This window comes from Mus caroli, unplaced genomic scaffold (assembly GCF_978045245.1).
Source record: "Mus caroli unplaced genomic scaffold, Mus_caroli_1 scaffold_5, whole genome shotgun sequence".
Classification (NCBI taxonomy): domain Eukaryota; kingdom Metazoa; phylum Chordata; class Mammalia; order Rodentia; family Muridae; genus Mus; species Mus caroli.
This window is the reverse complement of record NW_028227260.1, coordinates 21,551,702-21,577,905: the sequence shown is the minus strand read 5'-3', so window position 1 is coordinate 21,577,905 and position 26,204 is coordinate 21,551,702. Positions and strand designations below refer to the sequence as shown.

Sequence of the window (26,204 nt, the reverse complement as noted above, 5' to 3'; positions counted from 1 at the left end):
AGGGATGGGAGGGTGGTCATAGGAAGATTTGGGAAAGGGGAGATGAAAATGTTCCATATACATTGCATAGAAAGACGGCTCAGTAGAGCACTAGCTACACTTCCAGAAGACCCAGGTTTGATTCCCAGCACCCACATGGTGACTTACCATCTGGAACCTCAGTTCCAGGGAACCTGAAACCTTCTGGTCTCCACGGGCACCAAGCACACAAGTAGTACACAAACATACAGGCAGGCAAAATACCCATACTCATAAAATAATATAAAGTAAATTTAATAATTATAATAGCATAGGAGTTGGATGCCTTAGCCATTAAGACCACTTGCTGCTCTCTCAGGGGGACCATAGTTCAGTTCCCAGATCAAACATGATGGTTTACAACCAACCATAATTTCAGGGGATCCAACATCCTCTTCTGACCTCCATGGGCAGTAGACACCACACACAAATAGGGTATTCATACATGCAGGCAAGCACGGAAACACTCATACACCTAAAATTTAAAAAAATATACTTTTAAAAACATTTATCATAATCATATTAAAAATCAATGTAAAAAAGAAAGTAGCAGGTAAGAAAGGGAAAAGAAAAAATACAAATGCAAATAAATGGACAGATATCCTTGTTCAGGTAGCATGGAAATTAGTATTGTTGTTCATACTAACCAAAGTAATCTATAAGTTCAATGTAATTACTACCAAAATCCTAGGGAAAAAAAATAGTCCTTAATAAATAAAGCAATCCCAAGAAGAACAAAGCTGGAAGCATCACACTTCCTAATTTCTAATTCTATCACAGGTCTAATAAAAACTAGGTCTAGATCCATGTACCTAGATCCATTTTGAACAAAAGTGCCAAGAACAAACAATGAGGAAAAGACCATTTCTTTAAAAAATAGTATCTCTTGTTCAAGAAATGAGCTGCTGGCCTGGATCTGCTCACTGTTTGCCTAGCAAGCCTTTCACACGCCTTTCAAGTTTCAGCTCAAAAGCTCACTCCTATAAACCTTCTCCTTGCCAAATTAGGCCTTCGTATCCCAGGCTACAAAGACTGCAGAAGTCTCTGCTGTAGCAACAACCATACTGGTATTTTCACTGTAGACCAAGAACTTCCTGGGGGCACGAAACTTGTCTTTTCATCTTGGTATAACATGCCTAACTCTGTGCTAGGAATGTACTCCATACCCAGGAAGTTTCTGTTGAAGAAAAAGAAGTAAACCTGGCCAAGTATATTAATAGCTATAATGAAGACATGCCAAATCAAAATCACAATAGGATATCACATATTCGGATGGATACTATAAAAAAGGTAAGAGAAGCCAGACATAGTGGCACACCCTTGTGATCTAAGTACTCAAGAGGCAGAGGTAGAAGGATTCTCAGAAGTTTAAGACCAGCCTGGGCTACATAGAAAGACTCTTGTCTCAAAAAACCAAGGGGAAAAAACTGTCCAAAGACAAGTTTTAGAGAGGATACAGTGAAAAAGAAACCTGTCTCCCAAGTGCTGAGATTAGGATTTTTATCTATTGCACTTCAAATGCTGAAAACTCCATAGCACCTTAGGAAGGACATTATAAGCTGGGTATGGTAGCACATGCATGCCTTTAATCCCATGTTAGTGCCTGCCACAGTGGAAATGGGTTAGCAAAGACACACAGACAAATGGGAGAGAATAAAGGAGCCAGAAATAAACCCATACACCTACAGCTACCTAATCTTTGACAAAGCTGTTAAAATATACACTGGAAAAAAGCTCTTCAGAACATGGTACTGATGATAGCCTGTAGAAGAGTGAAACATGATCCATCTCTTTCACCCTGCAGAAAAATCAGTTCAAAAATGGATCAAAGACTTTAAAGTCAGACCTGAAACTTAAACTGCTGGTGAAACATGGGGGGGGGGGGGTACACACAGACAAGAACTTTCTGGAAATGACTCCTAGAGAACAGGAAGTAACTCCCCAACACTGATAGATGGGATTGTACAAAATTAAAGTTTCTGCACAGCAAAGGAAACCATCAGCAGAGACAGCCCACAGAATGACTATCTTTGCCCAGTATACATCTGACAGTACATGTATGAAATTCTCAAAAAAATGAAAACATTTAAAAAAAACAGCAATTGGCAATATATTTTTAATGTTCATCATCCTTAGCCAACAGGGGAAGTAGCCCCTTAAAACTGCTTTGAGAATCTACTCCCAGTAAGAATGGCTATCATCAGGAAAATGAAGGACAATAAATGCTGGTGAGGATGTGGGGAAAGAAACCATTAGGAACTGCTTTTGGGAAGTGAAACCGGTGTAACCTCCAAGGAAAGCAGTATGGAGAGTCCTCAGAAAGTTAAAAGTTCAACTACTGGGGCTGGAGAGGCAGCTCAATAGTTATAAACATCTGCTGCTCTTCCAGAGGACCAGAGTTTGGTTCCTGGCACCTATATTACCAACCTGTAAGCCCAGCTCCAAGGAATTTGATGTGTTCTGGCTTTACAGGAACACCCCCCACATGTGGTATTCACTCTCCCATAAATAGACCTTTAAGAAGTACAACTATCAGGGGCTGGAGAGATGGCTCAGTGGTTAAGAGGACCAACTGCTCTTTCAGAGGTTCTGAGTTCAATTCCCAGCAACCACATGGTGGCTCACAACCATCTGGAATGGGATCCGATGCCCTCTTCTGGTGTGTCTGAAGACTGACACAGTGTACACATGTAAATAGATAGATAGATGAAAGGAAGGAAGGAAGAAAGGAAGGAAGGAAGGAAGGAAGGAAGGAAGGAAGGAAGGAAGGAAGGAAGGAAGGACGGACGGACAACCATCATACAAAACAACAACACTAATTCTGTATATATACTTGAAGGAATCCAAGTAAGGAGAGCACGGGGAGCTGCACATTCATGTTTATTGCTATATTGTTTACAAAAGACAAGCTGATGACCAACCAAGATATCCATCAACAGATGGGTAATGTGTGTGTGTGTGTGTGTGTGTGTGTGTGTGGCCCATCTATAATTTCACTCCATGGGATCTGACACCTTTTCTGGCCTCTGTGGACAGGAAGCCATATACATGATACACAGACACACATGCAGGCAAAATAATATTTTAATGTGCATCAAGAGAACAAAGAAGTTCAGCAGTTGCTTACCATATATTGCAGCAATCCAACTCTAGGTAGTAATGCCAAAGAAATGAAAACAGTCTCACACAAGGATTTTTAGCAGCTTTATTTATAACTTCCTCCTCAACTGTAAAGAATGCCATCCAACTTAGGGTTGAATAAGCAATAAGACATCCACACAATAGCATATGAAACAGAAATCAAACTATTGATACATCCAGTGATATGGATCTCAAGTCTATATTTATAACACATTAATCTCAAAAGTTACATACTATTAAATTCCACTTACAACTCTTTTCAAAAGACAAGCCATAAAGTGAAAGCACAAGTCCGTGACTGTCAGGGAGAGAACAAGATTTGACCAGGAATGGTAAAGGGGAGGCTAATAGAACTCTTCTGTCCTGTATTAATGATTACTTGTCTTTATCCATTTATCAGAGCTTATGCAACTGCATCTAACTTCAATGTAAGATCTAAAAGGAAAAAGCTAAAAGCTTAATGCCATAAAATAAGCCCCCGTGTGACTTACGGAACAGGAAAGAGGTCTGTGCCTGCTAGGATTTGAGGATGGGGGCAGGACTATACTACAAGAGGACACAATAAGTTTGGGGGAAGTGCCACAAAAATTCTCTATTTTGATTATGTTAAAAGGTGTCCAAACTTACAGAACTTAAAATCATGAAGGAGGAGATTATTGTATAAAAATGATTTTTTAAGGGGAGAGTAAAGACCCAAGAAATTGTTTTAAGAACAAAGAAATATCCAGGCATGAAAGCAAACACCTGCAATCCCAGCACTTGGAAAGCTAATCAGGGGGGCTAAAAAGTTCAGGACCACACTGGGTTATAGGGGAACCCCTCTCTCTGTGCATGGGCACGCTACCCCCACCTTGAGATACGTTAGAGTTAGAATATCTAAAGGCCCTGAGACTGCCTCTTACTCTGCAGCCCAGGCTGGACTCAGCTTCACAGACATCTTCCTGCTTCAGTATTCTTAGTGCTTGAAGCACTGGTGTGAGCCACCCACCTGGTTTTAGTTCTATTTTATTTTGACATGATTATGTTCCCAAGAATCTAGATGCTTTTATTTCTAATATATTATTGTCTAGCAAAACTTAAGATGAGATCAGTGAATTAAGTTGGACATCATTTAAAGAGACTTTGAAAGCATAGTTTTCCATAAATACTACCATTTTTTTAAAAACAGAGTAGAGAAAATATATTTTAAATATATGACAACAGAAAATACCAGAGAGGTGTGCCCTTGTTAAAAAGGCAAAATAATGCAAACCAAAAGGCTAGCATACGGTTTAAATTAGACTCAAGTTTGACATCCAGCACACCACCACTTACTGTTGACATGAGCACATTCTGTCAGCTTTCTGAGCCTTACCCCTTCCTGATACGGATATACTGAAAGTTAAAGGTGGTAACTGTTTCTCAGAATTTAGTAGTTTGTGCTCAGCCCCTAACCGTCCAGAAAACAGGTATGGTCTACATTTCCTGAACATCCTGCAGCCAATGGCTTTCCAACTTACTATGATAGGTATACCCCTTCTAGAATCGTCATCCTCTACACTATCCCCAGGCACTTCCAGAGACAGGAGACTCACACTATCCTTCTCTACTCCTACACTACCCAGATGAGGAGCTAGCTATTGATTTAGAAAATACACAGGCAAGAGCCTTGGCACTAAGATCTTGTAGGGTGATAAAAACGAAAAGGATCACCCATCCAGGGACAACCGCCACCTCCCCCGCCACTGCCACCAGGTTTCTCAGCAGTCTAGCCTTTAGGACATTTACCTGTCCAAAAGGTTAACCCTTATCAGCATAACTCACAGGGTACGTATGACACAGGAATTTAGAGTCCAAGGTACATTGTCAGCACTTGGACTCTGCTTATTTGCTTTTTCAATAATTACAAATTCTTTTTGTTGTTTTATTGTTCACTTTTCAAGACGGGGTTTCTCTATGCAGCCCTGGCTATCCTGGAACTTGCTCAGTAGACCAGGCTGGCCTGAAACTCACGAGATTCATCTGCCTCTGCCTCCAGAGTGCTAGGATTAAAGGTGTGTGCCCAGCTGGACTCTGCTTATTTGTTTTTGGGCTGTTTTATTGAGAAAGGGTCTTGCCAGATAGTTCAGGCTGGCCCATAACTTACAGTCCTCCTAGCTCCAGTCTCCCAAGTGTCAGGGTTATAGATATGTTGCCACCATGCCAAGAGTCTGCTGATTTTATTTACCTTAGAAAACACAGTGGGAGCTGGGAATAGTGGCAAAAGCCTGTAATCCCAGTACTTGATAATGATGGATGGTGTTGATGGTAATACTACAGCTTGGTAATAGAATGGTTGTCTAACATTTGTGAGGACCTATTATGTTCAATTCCTGGCACCACAAAAACAAACACAAGGTCATTTTCAAAGACAGGAAGGATTAAGTAGAGGGTATTAGGGTTTGGCAGCTCCAGACCTTTGATAAGAATGGAGGGCACGGCAGCAGAAGATACATGACATGGAGGTGTTCTACTATTAAGTACATCAGGGAGAATGGAAAGGCATCTGGATTCTCCCATCCCACAGGAAGCAGTACTTGCAGTATGAGGGGAAGGTCAGCTGCTCAGTCACCAGCACAGTCATCGGAGTTGCCAGAGAGGTCAAGCATAGACATCATGGAGTCAGACAACTTAGTGGCGATTTTATCTGTAGAGGGAAAAATACAGGCAATCTCTGGGTAGCTGGCTTAGCCAACAGGCCTGCCACATGTAAATAAAATCACTAACTTGGCCCATACCAACCTCCAAATTGGCTCAGTTATACGTCTAATCATTCAACAAAACAGATAGGCCATTACACTTGTCAACCTCACAAGAAGATCCATTCACGTGTAAGTGATCACCCCAGCATAGTTTCTTTCTCATGGTTTCAGACTCGAAGTATTCCAAGTATTTTTGTGTCTTCTGAATACTAAAATAATAATTTCCTTCTATTGTGTGAACTTAGCATTCCTCCATTACCCCTACCCACCCCCAAATAATCACTCATAGCAATGGAGTGCACACTAGTACTAGCTTTGAACTTGAGTGCTTACCACTCGCAGTCTCATCCTCAAGATACACTTGTTCCTCTGGGTTCCCTGAGACTTCTCCAGGAACCCTCTGCTGATCAGCCCTATCTCCAAGCTGGGCTAAGCTTCCTAGAAGTGCTTATTGTGTGTGTGACCTCACAGTGACTGTTCTACACTGCCACTGTTTGTTTTGTCTCCTCTATACTCTCTAACAAGACTTGGAGTTTAAGGGCAAGTCTCCCTTGGATTCCCAGGACTCACTGTAGAGCAAGAACAAGATAGCTATAAAATATGGCATAGCTAAAAAAAAAAAAAAAAAAAAAAAAAAAAAAGATGACAGAGTCAACCAACACTACCTACATTTTTATACACAATATATATATATATGTATATATATACATATATACATTTTATACATAGGCTACACAGTGAGACCCTTTCTTAAAAATTCTTTTATGTATATGTATGTGTGCCTGAGACTATGTATGTGAAGCACATGCTAAGCCTTCAGAGGTCAGAAGAGTTGGACGCCCTAGAACTCCAGTTACAGACACTTGTGAGTCATATGTGGGTACTAGGAACCAAATCTGGGTTCTCTGGAAGAGCAACAAGTGCTCTTAACAATGGAGCTCTTAACAATGGAGCCATCTTTCCAGCCCCTAAGAGACGCAATTTCTTCCAAATGTTTTTTATTTCCACTTAACTGAATCTGTAGTACAGAAGCCACAGATATGAGGTTACTATAAGTAACCTGAAAACCTGTACATGTCAACTACACAAAAGATTGCCATTAATACAAAGAGACAATTCATATAGGGATGTGAAAATATTCCTATGATACAGAATGGAGAAATTATGAAACAAAAACTGTATGCTCAGTGACAAGCATTTGTGTGGAAAAGAAACATATGACTTCTCCATATATCTGTCTAAAGAAGGGCAAGAAATTAACCAGCTGCCTATGACAAGAAGCCTTAAGAGATTGCATTGTGCATCCTCTGAGTTTTAGAAGCACTGCCTATTTATAGAGTACAAATGATAATATAACAGACAGAAAGTTCCCAAGGTATGGGAACATGATACACAGACAAGGTCAGTGGTTCTACAAGTGTAGGCTCCAAAGATCAGCCTTGACAAACCCTTCAGGTGACATGATGCAAGTTAAAATTTTGAGAACCACTTGCCAGTCCATGAGTTTCCTAACCCCATCTCTCCAACTCTTCCATGGAGATAGACATATGGAAATGCTTATTCAAAAGTCCCTAGTCCTAGCCCTCCTCAGACATTTTCCAGAGCACAGGAATGGTCAAGTACCCCTACCTGAACGCTTCTGCAATTTTTTCTTATTCTTCAAGGCAGATGCCAGAGCCTGGCCTTGCTGAAGTGGGTCTGTCTCCAGGATCCTCTGCAACATCGGGCGACGGTCAACAGAACTGACCTCTACTACACGGTTATTTTGGGGGCAATGGTGGTCCACATTGCGTTTAGGCCACCCCATCTGATTACGGTTTGGTTTGGTACAATACCCAGTAAGATTTCCAATCTGGGAAGAAAAAGAATAATGGTGAGGTCTGGATCTCCAAACACTCCTACAGAGAAACCTAATATAGGGATGGGTAAGAAGAAATCTGGAGCCAATTATGGCTCCACCATATTCTAACTAATGCTTAGTAGGCCCATTAGCCTCAGTTTGTTCATCTGTCCAACAAGGTGACTAATGGGTAGCTTGCAAAACTTTCTGTTGTTTTTTTTTTTTCAAGACAGTTTCTCTGTTTAACAGCCCTGACCGTCCTGGAACTCACTCTGTAGACCAGACTGGCCTTGAACTCACAGGGATAACCTGCCTCTGCCTCTGAAGTGCTGGGAAGGCTTTAAGGTGTATGCTACCACCACCTTGGCTACAAGAATTTGATAAAGGAAAGGAAGCAGTGATGGTTTACGCCTGCAATCTTAGCAGTCAAAGGCTGAGGCAGGACTGCTATAAGCATAAGGCCAGCCTGGACTAGATGGATGAGTTCTAGGTTAGATTGGGCTACAGAGACTGTCTCAAAAAAAAAAAGAGAGAAAAATATTTACTTGATTAGTGACAACTAACCCTTTGTTGAAGTAACCCTTCTGGGCCTTACTCAGGTAGTACTTTTAACACCCACTTTGGGCCCAGCTATATGGGAAAAACCTGGAAACAAAGAAATGTTAGACTTACTTCCACCTTCAGTAAATAACTAGGCTAAATAAGCCTTAACCAAAGCATGCTGTCTACCCATCAGGGCAGTATGAAGGCTATCTGTGTGCTGGGTACATGTTAGTAGTAAAAGCAAATATTAACAGAGCATTTACTATGTACCATGTACCAATCTAACATATAAATATGGAAGTACACAGTCACATAAACATGATTCAGGCAACAATGGGCCACATATGTGCCGGTGGCCTGCCATGAGCATCTTAGTTTATGGTAGTATACTCTATGGTATTTCCACAATGAAGATTCTGTCAAGGTAGGCAGACATGGTAGCATACACTCATATAGTATTCCTTAGGAGTTGTGCGATGGGGAGGTCTGCTGAGGGCCCTGAATAGAATCTGGAACTTGTAGCACAAAAGGGGAGACTACTGTCAGTTTCTAAGAAACATACTATGCCCAGGGGCTTATGGCTCAGTGAAACACTACAAGATAGGTCTGAAAGGACATCCCAAAGTCTGATAATAGTGACTGTCTCCAAAGAGGGGACACAGTGAGTGGGGGACAGAAAGAAAAGAGTTATTTTTCATTGTGCAGCCTTCAATCCATTCTCAATTTTAACTAATAAGCATATATTGCCTAGTTAAAATTTTCAATATATGAAACTAGAGAGGAGATTTGACCCAGAGATGAAAACAGGCAACCATCAATGCTTTCTTATTGCCTTAAGGGCCAAAGTCAAACTCAAGGCAAGCTATGCTCAGATGCCAGATTCATCTTTTTCAACCTCTACTCCAGTCACCTAATAGCACGAGCAATTCACTCCAAACACCATCTCTTTGAGCCCCCACAGAGAACTCAGCCTTCCAGGTGGAGCTTAAGGGTTCTCTGACCAACTAACAAGTAGCACACTTTAGGGCACTTAAATACAGGCTCTTCCCATATTATTGCCCACCCATAATCACTCCTTCTATGTGTTTGAAATGGAAACTTTGGAGGAGCAGAGATGGGCGACTAAAAAAAAGATACTAGAAAAACCAAGAGTGGCCCAACCGTAGAGGAGCATGCCTTTAATCCCAGCACTTGAGAAGCAGAGAAGGAGGTGGATCTCTGTGCATCTGAGACCAGACTGGTCTACATCAGAGCTGTTACACAGAGAAACCCTGTCTTGAAAAAGAAAATAACAACAAAACAGAGTCATATGATGCTCTGAAGGTGTTGTATAGCAAGCCATGGAAAGGTGTTTAAGCAGGGGAACGAACAGGTTCAGACTAGAACCATAGAATAGCCAGGCATGATGATGTACACCTGTAATCTCAGCACTGAGGAGTTGGGAGGCAGGAGGATCAGGTGTTCAAAGCCAGTCATGACTACATGAGATCCTGTCTCAAACAGCAACAAAAGAAACCATGGAGCATATGTCCAGGTAAGTTGAGGCCTGAAAGCATACTCTAGGATTACAGGAATCATAGAGATTTTGACCATGTCTCAAGACATGGTAAGGAATAGCCATAGATTTGGTGACTAGCAATGTATGTGATTCTGTATACTAGTCAACAGAAGGAGTCATCTGCTAATTGAATAATAATTAGGTGAGTAAGGTGGTGATGCCTGTGCTATGGACTGGAACCAGGGTTGGGAAAGCTTGCTTGAAAGAGCTCCTTAGACACATCACTGTCTAGGCAAAAACACACCAGGTCAAACATCTACAAGTCCATAGAAAGTATGTGAGGGACTCACTCCTCACCACCCCAGGGGAGATACGCAGAAGGAACTGACTCCTTCCCAGAACCCTGTGCACGAGACAGCTGCCATGAAGATGCACAGAAATACCTTATACACGGTGCTTCTATTTTCAATGGCATCTGCTATTTTCACCAGTGGAGAATGGAGCCACCTGACCTCCATTTCTTGTGGGTCCATGTCACCCAACAGCTCATCGGATTCTCCCACAGCTAAGCCTGTAACACAAACATCACTGTTAGAATCCTGGCTCACCCTTGCTGGCAGCCTTCAGACTAGGTCTCAGCAGAAAGGACATGAGGGTGCCACCAGTGTCGTGGGGGTAGGTGAGGTTGTTTCTGCCTAGAGGCTGCATAACAAATATTTAAAAGCATGCTTAGTAAATCCAGGGGGTGCATACCTGTAATCTAAGGACTCAGGAGGGTAAAACAGGAGGATCATGTGTTCAAGACCAGCCTGGGCTATATATAGTGAGAGACCCTGTCTCAAAATAAAAACAGAACAACGGCATGATTATAGAACACTTGCCTGCTGGGAGTTAGCCTTAAAGCTTCAGCTTGCTCATGTGAGAAATGTGAATTCCATAACTCTTATTTAGAGGATTAAGAGAAAACCAAGCAGAAGGCATCTACTGTACTCTGGCTCAAATGTGATGAAGACAGCCATGAGGATTCCTTCCTAGAACCAGCCTCTGTCCTCTTGCCCCTTACCTAGAAGTAGCCTCCAGTGCAATACTCAGCCATCCCTATCGCTTTAGTGCCACACCACCCTCAGACCTCACCTCTACCAACCTTATCCTACCTACTTTACTGAATGCCTTAACTCCTGCTCACTCTTCAAGATGCCACACTAGGACCAACTCCTTCAAATACTTTTTACCTATAACCTCTTCCCCACCCTTGTCTTCTCCCTACAGTGATGACACTCTTCTTGCCCTTAAAAATCCAGGATCAAGCATCACCATTAAAACATAATTTTAAGTCCCTCTCAACTGTCCACTTGACAGAATCAGAAATTAAAATTCAGCAAGCAGGCTGGCTTGACTCAAGCCACACATGGAATAAACTAGAAGGCAGGCAAGTCTTCTTGTCCTCATTTGTAATCCAGGACTTCAGAGCACCCACAGAAGGAAATGACTGGCCTTTAACAGAAATAGGACTGCAGGTCAAACAATGCTTTCTCATCTATTCCCTAATGTATGACCAGAGTGTCCTGGACAGAGTAGAGAATGAAGTAGGAACTACAGGCACAGACCAGGACTACAAACAGTAGTGTCTAAGAGCAGAAACCTGTTCACCAGTTTTGGCAAGTCACTCCTCCATATCCCCCAGATAGCATCTACAGAGCACTGATGTACTTACTATATAGAGCTAGGCTCTATATGCTTTACCCTTGTAGTGCTGAGGGTCGAACCAGGCCCTTGTGAATGCTAAGCACGAGCTGTATCCCTGGGCTATACCCCTTGCCCTCATTTACAAATTAGGTAAATCTACACAAAACCCTTCTGGAATGGGTGCTACTGTTCTTATTTTACAAATGGTATCACAGAGAGAGAGTGAAGTGAACAGACTTGGTCAATATCATACAACAAATGAGGAAGAAAACTTAAATTTATTTAAATTCATGTAGTCCACACTTATAACCACCTCACTACTCTGCTGAGGAATTTAAGACAACAGAACAGGAGAGCTACCATCAGAGCCCTTCAGATGACTCTTTTGACACAGGGTCTCACTATGAAGCTCTTTCTAGCTTGGAACTCATAGAGAACACCTGCTACTGCCTCTCAGGTAGTGGGATTAAAAGGTATGTTCCACCACCCCCAGTAAATATAGTCCTTTTTCACTAGAATATCTTACTAGCCAACAGAGGTAAAAAAAAACAAAATCTAAGCAAGCTGAGAAGTCCGTAGAGAAGCCAGATACAGTGGCATAGACCAGTACTCAGAAGCCTGATGAGAGAGAATTATCTAAAGTTCAAAGTCAGCCTGGACTATACAGTGAGCACTAGGTCAGTTAAAGCTACATAGGAGTGCTATGACAGCAAGCACAAGGCTCTGGGTTTAATCCTCAACATCATTTTCTCAAGCCTAGGGCAATAGGAGGGAGGAGAATAGGGAGAAGGGCCATTTAGTTGTTTAACTCAGTTGTTTGGCTGCAATTACAGGCCCATGTAAACATACACAGCCATTTTTGAGCCTTTAATCCCAGCATTTGGGAGGCAGAGGTAGTTTATGGTCAGCCTGGTCTACATAATGAGTTACAGGCCAGCCAAGAATAGTGAGACTGTGTCTTAAAAACATCCAGCCCCCTCCCCACCACACACAAGAGCTTTTTAAAGGAATGTTTCCACCCAAAAGAAATGAAGCCTCACTTTCAGAGAACCTAAAGGGTCTATAGTTAGTCAGCCAACCTACCAAAAGTTCACCACAAACACCACCCCTCCCATACCCTCACAACTAGAATTTTCTACCTTGCAGGACAATAAATTTTAATACCAAATCCCAAGTAGCCCCAGGGAAGGGGAGATCAAATGTGTGCTCTGACATTAAGTCTGGGCTCTATGAGGAAAAAACAGGTACCCCACCCATCCACACTTACATTCCATGGTGTCTTCATTGGCGTGCTCAGTATCTTCTATATCAAAGACCTCAGTCATCTCCTTAACAATCTCAGCACTGAGATGGGTGGGCAGAGTGTGAGTGGGAGGTGGTAGTGTATAGAAGCTGATCTTCCCACTGTATTGGAGATAATGAGGGGTCGCTGGTGATGTCACTGAGAACAAATAACCCACCAAAAGAGGACGCAGGACAAGAAAGTCCAGAGAACAGCATCTCAACAATGTGTTGAACTGCTGAATAACCACTAGGCACAGAATGTTGATTCCCAACCTTCGACCAAGTAAGTCAGGCTGTCCTACTGGCATCCATAAATACCACCTCCTGCTCAAGCCCTTCCTCACCTCACCCAGTCAGCCAGCACAGCTTTGGCAGCCTGTTCTTGACTATATACACCTCCCTTCTTCTTCTTTCCCAAGCGATGGGCCACTGCAGTCAGAAAGTGCTCAGTCGTCTGGAATCCAGATACACCATAATAGCTGGAAATCTAGCAAAATTAAGAAAACCCATGAGAAGGAATGAAGGACCTGTGAAGTAGTAGGATGGGGCATGCATCCACTGAGGACCCTGCTCTATACCTCCTCCAGGTTGCAGCGCTGAAGGATGGTCTCCACCGGGGTCACAGGGTCTGCCAGCTTCTGCACATGGATGCAATTACGCAGGATGGTGCCCACCTCCGAATTGGGTCCTGGAACAATGCCTGGTGCATCCAGAAGCCTGATAAACTTGTCTAGGTAGACCTCCTGCATGAATCTAGAGGGAAAAACAAGGCCCAGCTGTACGTGATATTGAGTCACAAATGTTGGGTCTTGTGGGAAGGTGGTGGAGGGAGATCAAAGAAGAGAGGGAGGGGTATATTATAAGTCTTAGGTGAAGTGGAAAGATGTAGGGCCAGGGAGGGAGATCTGAGGTGCTATAGACCCAAGGCTAATTCTAAAATTTACTCTCTTATACTGGGGACTTAACTGCAGGATCTCAGACAAGTTTCTGATTCTCTTCATCTAAGCAACAGAGCTATTTGTAGTTGTTAGGAAGGACCCAGCAAGGCAGCAAGCCTGGGATGAGCCAGGTAAATGAGGACTACTAGTAGGATTCCTAAACCCAGCGTATGAATCAGAGGATGGTCCACAATTAGAAAATGGGGCAGGGGCTGATGAAGGCATGTGAACTAGGATGGAATGTAATGTCAAGGATTTTTGAAGTGGGGGAGTGAGCAGATCTTACTTTGTGACACCAGGAACAGCTCCCACACTACAAGCACGGCTGCGCTTCAGGCTATTGATCAGACTGCTCTTCCCCACATTGGGAAGGCCTGCAAAGTAGGAGCAGAATACTCAGGGCAAAAAGTACTCCCACGAATTCAGGCCAGCCCTGGCAAAGGCAGTAACCAGGCCATGGATGAGCCTAAGTACACTCCTGTCTTCCCACCCCAGACCCTGGCCAAGCCTCTAAGGGTCTTTCTAGTTCTCTCTTTTGTCAGCATTCTAGGCACACATGGCCCTCTCTCTAGATGTGCAGTCCACCTCCCACCACAACCAGCCTAGAGGGGTGCACCACATACCGCCTCACAGACATGACCTAACAGAAGGTGGATATCAAGTGTTGAAACAGGCCCACCTGTTCGAACTTGTAATTCCCCTGGGAGAAGGGACTACTCACCAGATGGCCCCCTCTCTGCACAGCTGTTTGTGCCTGTGGAATCTTCGTATCTGAGCGAGCACCTGTGCACCACTTTCAGTCTGGGGCTGCCTTTGTGAGTTTCTGCCTCACTGGATCTCATTCTCACTGTCCTCTATGGGTACTGAAATTTACCAGAATGCACTACTCTCTTCCATGTGTGCTCAGGAAGATCTGTGGTAGGGTACTTGGAAGTCTATGCATCTCTATGTCTCCTGGTCCTTTTCATTTCAAATGTGACTACTTTTCCCTTGTGTTGGACCTCGAGGTCACAGCTGTTTCTCAGGGTATGTGGAATGTTCTTTCTCATTCTGGACTATCTTTTCTGATTCTCTCCACCCCGTCCATTCCACTTGTGACCACATGGCCACTCTGTTCCTTCTCTCTGGAGTGTGTCTATTGATGTATCCCCATTCATGTTTCATTATGCCCTTGTTTTGTCTTGTGTGCCTCCCTAACTATGTCTTAATTCTCACTATACAAACACTTCACCTCATCACAGGTCTGTCTGCCTCTGTGTGATTCCAGGTTGTATCAGAGAGTTACCGTGGGTCTGGGCACATGTGGGATCCCTGTGGCTTCATTTGCTTTGGGGCGGCAGAGACAGTGTTGAGTGTGGCAGAACTTGGGCTGCACGTTTTGCCTCCGAGTCTGTGCCTGCAGATGTGTCCCTTAGGGGCCTGTACATGACACCATACATGGGCATTTTTATGTTCTTGAGGATCTGTATGTGTGTGTAGACATATGTTGTATATTCCTGTGTCTATATCTATCTCTTTCATTCAAACTGTCTACATTCCTGCATGTTCTTTTGTTGGACGTGCATATCTACGCAAGTACATATCCCAAGTGTCTCTTCTTCACCAAACCCTCTACATGTGTCTGTACATTTGTCTTTACCTATCTCCTGTTGTTTTTAACACTGGGGACTAAACCCAGGGTCTCACGAATACTAGGGAAGTCCTCTACCACTGAGCAACACTCCCAGCTCTTACTTTTTTATGAAACAAGGTCACATTAAGTTCCCTAAGGCTGGCCTTGAACTCAAACTTTCAACCTTCTAAAGCAGCTAACACACAGGTCTGGATCAGCAAGCCTGGCCACAAAATAGTTTTTAATGTCCCTTTAAGCATTTCTTTGGGGTAATAGCTCCTTTATTCTCTTTATAACTGCAACTTAAATTTGTCCTTTTCATTATCTACCAACTTCACAATCTGGCCTCCTTGTTCTTTCTCTGTTGTCTATTCAAAAGTGTGGCATATAGCTAGAGTCTGTAGAGTTCTCTTCAGAATCTCGGGCTGGCTGAGACACTTTCCCTCTCTGATGATCTTTCCCTGCCCCTCAATTTTCCCATTCTCTCTCATCTCCTTCTACAGTATTTGGGTTTCAGAAAGACAGAGGCTTAAGCCTCAGCTCCACCTTGTTTCCTTTTGCGGATCTCACTGCTCTGTCTCACTGTCTGGAAGAGGCGGGTGAATCACACTTCCCTCCCACAGCTGACAGCTTTGGTAGTCAGCTTTCTGGTAGTGTTTGGTACCAAGCATTTGGCTCTAACAGCGTTGAATCTCAATATGCCTTCCCATGTCCCACTAGCCAAATGGCAAATGCAAAACCACTCCAGAACGCTTCCTATCTTCCCCAAAGAAGCCTCACAAAATTCCAAACCCTTTCCCTCAATGAAGTCACTAGCCAAAAGAGCCTGGGCCCTGGGCCTAATTTACCCAGTCTTACCTACAACACCCACACGAATGTGGCCACGCACTTCCCCCAGGCGACAATAGTTCCCCAGGACCCTCATGAGATTTTCGGCTCCAAAGCAGGCTCTGCTTTTCAAAAGCGACTCAGAGGCCTGGTCCACTGGAACTTTACAACGACTCTGAAAATGAAGAATATTACAAAAATGTGCATCAAGGAAGAGATGGAATTTGAGCCTAAATTTCCAACCTGCAGTGGAATATTCTGGGATTGCTAAACTTGGTTGCTTATCATACTGAGTCCTTCCCAGCACTTCTTGGTTTCCAGTTGCTGTTGTCTGTATGTCTCCAACTTCCTCTGTCCCTGCTTCTAACTCAACATGCATGGCTTTTGACTCCCACAGCAGAGGCAGAAATCCCTGCTTGAGGCAAAACAGATTTCATTACTATCTCTCTCACTCATAGGCCTATGAGGAAAAGTCTAGTTTCCTTCCTGGGCCCTTAGTGTCTCATATGCACAAAAGGGAAGCCTGGCCTTTCTGCCTCTGCTGGATGAAAGGGTTCCAGGCCCAAAGCTGATCTTCCCTTGACCCTCAGGACAGGACAAGGCCATCCAGACTTCCCTACTTTTAGTTTTGATGGTGGGAGAGCAGGGAGTCACAAAATTCTAAGTGGGACATCTTATATTGGCAAGATTGTAGGAAAAGAGGTTCTCTTCACATACCCATCAACCCAAGTGGGAGGAGGGTTAATTGGCATTGCTATCATAAAGAATAATTTGTCAGTGTCTAAGAAAATATCAAAAGCTTAAGTCCAATATATAACCCAGCCACACCATTGGCCAGTACTTAGCCCACATTAACACTTGTCCACATCCCAAGGAGATACATGCAAGTGGGTTAATAAAAAAAAAATACTACTTAAATAACAATGAAAATTGAAAACTAGGGTCTGGATGGTAGAGTGTCTGAGCAAGATGCTCTGAGCTCCCTACCCAACACTGTAAAAAAAGAATAATGCAAAGCTGAAAAGCTTGGCCCCCAGTAACCAATTTACCTTTCCAGAAACAACCAATGCTACAATAATACCTTAATGTTTTATAAGTATTTCCATATTGATATCAATAGGAAGTACTATGCCTTGTTTGGAGTTTTGTTTTGTGTTTCTTTGTTTTTTAAGACAAGGTTTCTTTGTGACTCTCCTGGAACTTGCTTGCTTTATTTATTTATTTAAACTGTGCTTGTGGCATACACCTTTAATCCCAGTACTCAGGGTGCAGAGAAGAAGGATCTTTAACTTCAAGGCCAGCCTGGTCCAGCGAGTTCCAGGACAGTCAAGGCAACACAAGGAAACCCTGCCTCAGAAAAACAAAACAAAACAGAAAAGATTTTTGTTTATGTTTATGAGCATTTTGCATGTACGTATGTCTGTGTGCCACATGCATGCCTATTATCTGGAGAGGTCAAAAGAAGTGGAGTTACAGATGGTTGTAAGCACCATGTGGATGCTGGGTACTGAACCCGGGTCCCCCAGAAGAACAGAAAGAACTCTCAACCACTGAGCCATCATCTCTCCAACCTCCTATGCCTTGTTTTAAAGAAGGGGGAAAATGGTTATTTTTTGTTTTTTTTTTTGTTTTTTTTTTTTTTTGGTTTTTCGAGACAGGGTTTCTCTGTATAGCCCTGGCTGTCCTGGAACTCACTTTGTAGACCAGGCTGGCCTCGAACTCAGAAATCTGCCTGCCTCTGCCTCCCGAGTGCTGGGATTAAAGGCGTGCGCCACCACGCCCGGCTTAATGGTTATTTTTTGAAGAGTTAAGAAGTTAACTGTTAACTCGGGCCCCCAATGGAGGAGCTAGAGAAAGCACCCAAGGAGCTAAAGGGGTCTGCAATCCTATAGGTGGAACAACAATATGAACTAACCAGTACCCCCAGAGCTCATATCTCTAGCCGCATATGTAGCAGAAGATGGCCTAGTCGGCCATCAGTGGAAAGAGAGGCCCCTTGGTCTTGCAAACTTTATACACCTCAGTACAGGGGAACACCAGGGCCAGGAAGTGGGAGTGGGGTGGGGAGGGGGAGGGTATGGGGGACTTTTGGGCAAGCATTTGAAATGTAAATGAAGAAAATACCTAATTAAAAAATATATGCAGAAAAAAAAAAAAAGAAGTAGTTAACTCTATTTTCCAGATCTCCTGTAGATAGCATGTATTATTACATCCTCACAAGTGGAAAAAAGCATGCTTTCTGAAGGGCAATAATACAGGAAGAAGTTGAAATAAAAATTAACAAGTCACCCACTAGAGAAAATACCTCAAAGCTGGAAGCCCAATCCAAATCTTAACACGTACAACCATGGTCCCAAACCACAATGAAAGAGGGTAGACCACCTAACTCAAAGCTTACCAAGTTTTTGACCTGATGATGCTGGGTGCTGGCCTTGAAAGCCACAGTTGGCAGTTCATTGTGAAGGTATTCCAGCCACTTTTCCACAATCTCCTTGGGAACGAGGTCTTGGAAAAATAGGGACAGCCACAACTTGTAAGATCATTACTTTGATGGCTTCCCTCAAGCCACACACCCATGTCTAGGTCTACCTCCTACTAACAGATTTCTCATCTTTTCCTAACTGACCCTGCCTAGTGCCCAGGATGGAGTTACAAAGGACAGTTTGATCCACGGACCCAGTTGGCCGTCCCTGAGGTTTATTTTCTTCAAGAAAATATGTAAAGAAGCCACCTCATTCCATGCCAAGGTGTACAAATATTTCATTCCCATTTCCTTTCCCAATCATTCTGTGTCAGACTAAGTGTCAAAGAAAAGCGATCACCCAGAATGGCTATGATTTGTGGCAAGTGGGTTATACACCAAGCTCTGTATTAATTCTCACAACAAAGCTATGAGACTGAGATGTCCAGGACCCTCTTTACTGTTTGAGAAATAGAAGTTCTTGTGAGTGGTATGACCTGTCTGATATCCCAAAGAAAATAGCAACAGTAGGATAAGACTACACCTTCAATGAGTTCCAAGCCATGTGCTTGCCCCAATCTTTGACTTCCAGTCTGTAGATACAGGTCTCGAAGAATGACCAGCCATTGAACTAGCTCAAAATTGCAAGGAAAGAGGGCTAAAAGGCAAACAGGTTCAGACTCTACCCCCTCAATCCATGTTACATTCTGTGTATGTCTGTGCGTATATCAGATGATATTTCTGGCTTTGGAAATTTGAACAATTCCTAGCATGAATGACTATTCTGGATGCCACTGAGTTGCTGGGTCTCAGCACCTAATCTGAGCTAGCCTTAGCTTAACCCTTCCCTGTCTTCCCCAACCCTTCTAAAACCTACCTATCTTATTTAAGACCAAGACCAGCTTCTTGTTGCCTTCTGCACGAAGGACAGTCTCCTCCATCTGGAAACAGCGGCAGCCCAATGGGTCTCTGGCATCTAGGACTTCCAGAATCACATCAGAGTACTCTACCACCTGCAAGACAGAAAATACAGGGGAAGAAGGTTGAGAGCAGATGGGGTCATAGTCTCCATCTCAGTTAGAGAAAAGAACAGGAAGAACAAATGGAAATAAACTGGGGTCCTCACCAAGGAGCTTTAAGAAATAGATACTTGTTATAAAACTCAAGCATACAATCCCAACACTTGATGAAGCAAGAGGATTGCAAGGAGTTCAAGGACAGTTTGGGATCTAGTGAGTTCTAGGTTAGCCTAGACTAAATAATAAGATCTTATCTAAAAACAAAGCAAAGAAAAAGGAAAATGAGTCCTCCTACCTTCCGGAATTCCTTGTAATAGGCCTTCCTTGTGGCCTCATCATCCAACTGAGGAAACATGTTTAATTCCTGCAAAGCTTCCTCCTGAAAAAGAAAAAGGAGAGAGAGAATAGTCTAGGGGAAACAGGGCCAAGTAGGGAGAGAGAAGAAAGTAGTGAAGATAAGGAAAGAAGGAGGATATAGCAAGGCTTTGGGAAACTATAGGAGGGCTGGAGAGATGGCTCAGGGGTTAAGAGCACTGACTACTCTTCCAGAGGTCCTGAGTTCAACTCCCAGCGACCACATGGTGGCTCACAGCCATCTGTAATGGGATCTGATGCTTTCTGTTATGCAGGCATATGTGCAGATAGAGCACTAATATACATAAATAAATAAATAAATCTTTATAAATAAATAAGTAAATAAAAAATTTTTAAAAAGAAAATCATAGGAAGCTGGAGGATTCAGGTGAGTCCCAGATCACCTAAAAGTAGCCCTGACCAGGCCAGCCCGATAGCTCAGCCACTAAACACACTCACTGTGAAGTCTGATGATCTGAGTTCAATTCCTGAAACCACAGTAGAAAGAAACAACTGACTCCATGTGAGCAGCACACATAGGCTTGCTTGGTCACAAGGGTGTTAGGTGGGAAACAAGAAGAAAGTGTGAAGAAAATAATGCATGAAGGAGCAGGAAGCAAATCCGTTACTGCATGTCATCAAGGGTGTGGGAGCTGCAAGTGCGTATCCTGTCTGTGAGACAACAATGCCAGAAGGGGAAAGACACCCACAAGGAAGGTGTCTCTCAGTCTTCCCTTCCTCTGCTCCCTCCTGCCACATCCCTACTCAGACCGCTCCTGCTCCCCAGACCCACTGCCATTCCATCTTCAGGCTCAAACTTAAGAAAGGCATTCTCCACATCTGTTGGCACATCTGCTGCCAATGGTCCCCTCCCTCCCTCTTCTCTTACCTCTCTCCCCCAGTTGTTTTCCTTCTCTGCACTCATACCTTTCCTCTTCTGACCTTACACCCCTTGTCTTTTCTCTTTTTTCCCTTCCTTGAGACAAAGTGTCACTATGTAGCTATTTCTTCCTTTACAGCAAAACAGCAAACCCACTCCAATCCCAGCCAGCAACAAAAACTGCTTTCTCACCTTTTGTTCAAATTCCTGCTGACGTTTCAGGACATCCTGACAATAGCTCTCCATGGTTCTGTGTCTCTGTCTCTCTTGCTCCCGGGCAACTTGCTGCTTCTCCCTCATCTCCTCGACCTAACAAACAAGCACACACTGTGACTGGATTTGAGTAGGACATAGAAGGAAAGAACTGGGGATAGAGGGAAGAAGACAGGAGAGCAAAAATATGCCAGAATAAAAATGTAGAGACTAAGGGAAGGAGACTGGCAGAGAAAAAAATAAAAGAGCAGGGTGTAGTTGCACACAACTCTAAATCCAGCAACTTGAGAGGTTGAGGCAGGAGAATTGTCATTATTAGATCAAGGCCAGCCAGGATCACATAGTGACCTCTAGGCTACCAGGCCAGCCAGAGTACATAGCAAGACCCTATATCATTCAAGCAAGTCTAAAAATGAAAAGGGGTTGGGGGTTGGCAAGGTGGCTTCATGGGTAGAAAGGCTTGCCATTCAAGCCTGACAATCTAAGTTCAATCCCTGAAATCTATCCTGGAAGGAGAGAACCAATTGTCATAGGTTGCCCTCTAACCTCTACATATGAACCATGGCATGTTCAAGCTTGCATTTGCCCCCTCCCACCACCACCTCCACCACAAAGAAAGAAAAAACAGTATTATTTTAAAAATTAGTGGGCTGGAGAGATGGCTCAGTGGTTAAGAGCTCCGACTGCTCTTCCAGAGGTTCTGAGTTCAAATCCCAGCAACCACATGGTGGCTCACAACCATCTGTAATTAAATCAGATGCCCTCTTCTGGGACTGTCTGAAGACAGCTACAGTGTACTTACATATATTAAATAAATAAATTTTAAAAAAAAAGAAAATGTCAAAAAAAATTAGTAAGTGCTGAGTGATCACGGTGCACACCTTTAATCCCAGCACTCAAGAAGCAGAAGCAGGTGGCTCTCTTGAGTTCAAGGCCAGCCTGGTCTACAGAGTGAGTTCCAGGATAGCCAGAACTTTTATATAAAGAAACTCAGTCTCAAAAAAATTATTAAAAATTGAAAACAATAAAAGGATGAAAAATAAAAAGAGTAGCTGCAAAGCAGAGAGAGAAGCACTTTGACAGGAAAACACTTAAGTCCAAACAAGGACAAGGTCATAGGATGCACTAGGCAGAAAGAGGAAGCTGCCACACTGGCACATACCTGTAGCACAGATACTTGGAGTTTGAGGTAGAAGGATTTCACACACCCAAGCATTCAAAACCAGCTTGGGCAACAAGGCAAGATCCTGCCTCAACAAGGGAAACAAGAAAAAAAGCAGCAAAAGACTGCAAAATGCTAAGTCACAGAGGACGGAGCCATCCAGACACACAGAATGGGAAATGACAGAGACAACACGAGAGAACTGGGAGGGTAAAACAAGGTAAGCAAATGGGAAAATTTAAACCAGCATCAAGTTGACCTATCTCACTTCCCCCCATCCCAACCACAAAGAACATCAAGAACCCCTGCCCTTCTGCCCAAAACTATGCAGATCTGAGATTCAAACCAGGCCATCACTCCCCAAAGACAAAAGGCTCACCCTTTTCTTCTTTAATTCGGCCTCGCGACTGGCATGGTCATTGCCATGAACAATCTGGGGAGCAGATGATGGTCTGGAGGTTACTTTCTTCCCATTTTGCCTTGCAGGCTGTTTGCCAAGCAAGAAAAGAAAAATTAAACACAGTTAATGAATCCATGGAAACCACCTCCCACCCAGAGAAGCAGGGAAGATAGTCTAGCTGAGGGTGAGGGTTGAAATCTGCTTGTCTGGCTAGGGTAAGGGAACTGAGAGGAAAGTGGTAGGGACAAGGGCAGCCAGGAAGGTTTCCCAAAGCCAAAGAGAAACCTTTCTTGACATACAGCTCCCAAAATGAGGTCTTGGAACCCAGAGCAACAAGCCCTGAGAACTGATCAAAAAATAGATCAGTTGAGGGGGTTGAGGGTGTGTGGCTCAGTGGTAGAACCCTTGCTAAATATGCTCAAGGCCCAGTATGGCTCAATACCCACCACTATAAAAGTACATAGGGATGTCAATAATCCCTTATATGTAAACCAAGCACAAAGCAGTATATGGCTTTCAAATAAAAAAAAAAAAACTTCAGATATTCAGGTAACTCTCCTACAACCATATGGAGTGGGGAAAAGGCCATATCTGTCCTTCCCTCTGAGGAGTCACCCATAACTAATCTGACTCCCAACAACACACACACCTCACCTAATGGCAAGGCCCACTTACCTTCTTACAGCCTTTGGAACCTTTACCTGGTTTTTTGTTTTCTACAAAAAAGAGAGAGAGAGAGAGAGTTGCTATCACCCCCCTACCCAATGTCTATTAATGCTTTAATCAGAATGCCAGGACAACTAGGAAATTTAGAAGTCTCAGACGCCATGTCTGTCTAGATTCAGCATAAGATAGAGCTGCACATGGCAAAGACCATCACCTGTCAAGAGGAAGTAAGTGGGCATAATACCCAGAGAACTGTCTCAGTGTAAACTCCATAAATTCTTAATGAAATTCTCTTGATTGACCTGAATGTGCATTTGTTACTACTTAGGAAGACTATGAAACAACCTTTGGGTGTGTCTCTAAGGGCGTCTCCACAGAGGTTGAAACACACATGGGTAGAAGCATCATCCCATGGACTAGAATCCCAGACTGAATCAGAGGAAGACAAGACAGAAGGCAGCTGAGCACCAGCATTCGTCTGTCTCCACTTCCTAACCATAGTTGCCAGAGACCAGCCGCATCACGCTTTCCCCTCCATGACTTCCCTGCCACAGTGGAATGTAACCCATCACATAAGTCAAAATAAGCTCTTCATTAAGGACAGCAGCAACAACTGAATTGATAGGCTAGAAGACCACAGAGGGAGCTTATTTGGAATAAAAATCCAAAGAAAAGAAATTATAAATGAGAACAAAACTGAAAAATATAGAAACTAATCTTCAAAACAGAATTCTTGAAAAAGAAAAGGTACAAATAGAGAATCAGGTATTTTTTTTAATAACAGATGAAAATTCTTTACCTTGAAGATAGGCTTAAGCTTTTAGATGGGAAAGGTATATAGAGCATCAAGATTAAAACATAGGTGCCCTGTTCATCTTCTGGTCAAACTGAGACAAACTGGAGAAAAGGGAACTACACCTAAGAAAATCTCTCCATAAGATTGGCCCATGGGGCATTTTCTTAGTGATTGATGGGAGAGGGTACAGCCTATTGTAGGTGGTGCCATCTCTAGGCTGGTGGTCCAGGGTTCTATAAGAAAGCAGGCCAGGCACTGTAATGCCAGCATGGCCTCTCAGTCACAGAGCTCCAGCCAAAGAGGAGGATAAGTAAGGAGGTGTCCATATCATGGCTCCTTCAAAGAAGACTGTCCATCTATCTGCCATTGGTAAAGCACCCAGGAAACACCTGGCTACAAAAGCCCCTCACAAGCCCCTCACAAGAGGGAGATGAAGAAACTTCATTGTTACAGGACTGATACTGTAGCACTCTATGAAATCAGATACTAACAGAAGTCCACTGAACTTCTGTTTTCAGTGTCTGGTGCAAAAAACTGCTCAGGACTTCAAAACAGATGTGTGCTTCCAGAGTGCAGCTATTGGTGTTTTGCAGGAGGCAGGTGAAGCCTATCTGGTTGGCTCTTTTATGTTTTTGTAAGTTCAAAATATCTTCTAAACTTTATTAAAAACATGAATGAAAATACATTCTGTAAAAAACACAGTTATATGAGAACATACGTTACGCAAAGTGTGTGCCATAAAATGTGGCAGATCTATTCTTAGGTTTCTGAGGAACCTTTACACTGACTTCTAAATTGGCTGTACAGTTTACACACCTACCAGCAGTGAATAAATGCTCACCTTTCCCTACATCCATGCCACAACTTGTCATCATTATGTCTGAGGAAGTTGGCCTTTTGAAGATCCCAAACTATGTGCTATCCATACCAAACATGTAACAATTATGCCAAAAGATATCCAGTTAGCATGCTGCATATTCGGAGTATGTGCTTCAGAGTTCAATATGAGGGGAAACATTTCATTCTCAAAAGAAAAAAAAATCCTCTTCCTGTTATCAGTAGTTCTGAATGTTAGATATTTTTCCATAGGGTCAAAAGGTCTGTAAGTATATGATTGTGAGTGGAAACACAGGGGACAGAATCAGGCATTGTCAGTTTCTCAGTTTTTGTTTGCGTGTGAATTTTTTTAATATAAACACAAGATGTAAAGCATTAATGTAAGCAAAATGTTTCAGTGAAGCCAGGCATGGTGGCACACGCCTTTGATCCCAGCACTCAGGAGGCAGAGGCAGGTGGATTTCTGAGTTCGAGGCCAGCCTGGTCTACAGAGTGAGTTCCAGGACAGCCAGGGCTACACAGAGAAACCAAAAAAAAAAAAAAAAAAGTTTCAGTGAACACATTTCAACAGTTCAACTTTATAACAATTATAAATAAACCTGGTAAAATTTTCTAGACAATACCAGCATATTTTAAAAAAAAAAAAAGCTAAGTAAATTTCTTACTTACAGCAACTAAATGGTGTTTGCAGCATTTTTACCAGACAGTAGATTCCATCCACTCACTATACTTTTCGGAGTTGTACTACATGCAAGTATGTTGTCTGTTTTTTGTGATGTTTCTGTGAGTTTGCTATTAAAATACATTGAACTGTTTTTTTAAAGCTGTGTGGTGGTGGTGCATGCCTTTAATCCCAGCACTAAGAAGGAAGCAGGCCTATCTCTATAAATTCAAGGCCAGCTTTGTCTACAGAGCAAGTTCCAGGACAGCTAGAACTGTTACACAGAAAAACTGTTTCAGAAAATAGAAAAGAAAGAAGAGAGGCTGAGCAAGGCATGAGGAACAAGCCAATAAACAGCACTCTTCCATGGCCTCTCCTTAAGTTCCAGGTTCCTACTTTGAATTCCTTCCTTCAATGATGGACTGTGTGATTAGAATATGTAAGCTGAAATAAACCCTTCCTTTTCAACATTGCTTTTTGGTAATGGTGTTTTATCACAGCAATAAAAACCTAAGACAGTGGGATCTGGGAATGTGTTCAGTAATGGATTAAATGCTCAGCATACAATGACCCAGTAGTGCCAAAATAAGAAAAAGTTTACCAACAACAAAATCCATCCTAGCATATCTGACAAAATTTCTGAACCC

General features: G+C 42.9%; 1 protein-coding gene across 1 annotated transcript in view; it reads right to left on the bottom strand.

Moving 5' to 3' along the window:
* Window positions 1-3,206: 3,206 nt before the first annotated feature.
* Window positions 3,207-26,204, bottom strand: part of Gnl3l (G protein nucleolar 3 like) — a 34,296-nt gene continuing 11,298 nt past the window's right edge. The window contains exons 3-16 of the mRNA XM_021153372.3: window positions 23,273-23,313; window positions 22,577-22,684; window positions 21,015-21,131; window positions 19,884-19,967; window positions 19,447-19,582; window positions 18,507-18,613; window positions 16,139-16,283; window positions 13,955-14,042; window positions 13,309-13,483; window positions 13,075-13,217; window positions 12,714-12,850; window positions 10,204-10,331; window positions 7,509-7,731; window positions 3,207-5,824 (exon numbers count right to left, since the gene is read on the bottom strand). Of these exons, the coding sequence (XP_021009031.1) occupies window positions 5,742-5,824; window positions 7,509-7,731; window positions 10,204-10,331; window positions 12,714-12,850; window positions 13,075-13,217; window positions 13,309-13,483; window positions 13,955-14,042; window positions 16,139-16,283; window positions 18,507-18,613; window positions 19,447-19,582; window positions 19,884-19,967; window positions 21,015-21,131; window positions 22,577-22,684; window positions 23,273-23,313 (1,715 nt within the window). The 3' untranslated portion in view covers window positions 3,207-5,741. The remainder of the gene's footprint in view (window positions 5,825-7,508; window positions 7,732-10,203; window positions 10,332-12,713; window positions 12,851-13,074; window positions 13,218-13,308; window positions 13,484-13,954; window positions 14,043-16,138; window positions 16,284-18,506; window positions 18,614-19,446; window positions 19,583-19,883; window positions 19,968-21,014; window positions 21,132-22,576; window positions 22,685-23,272; window positions 23,314-26,204) is intronic.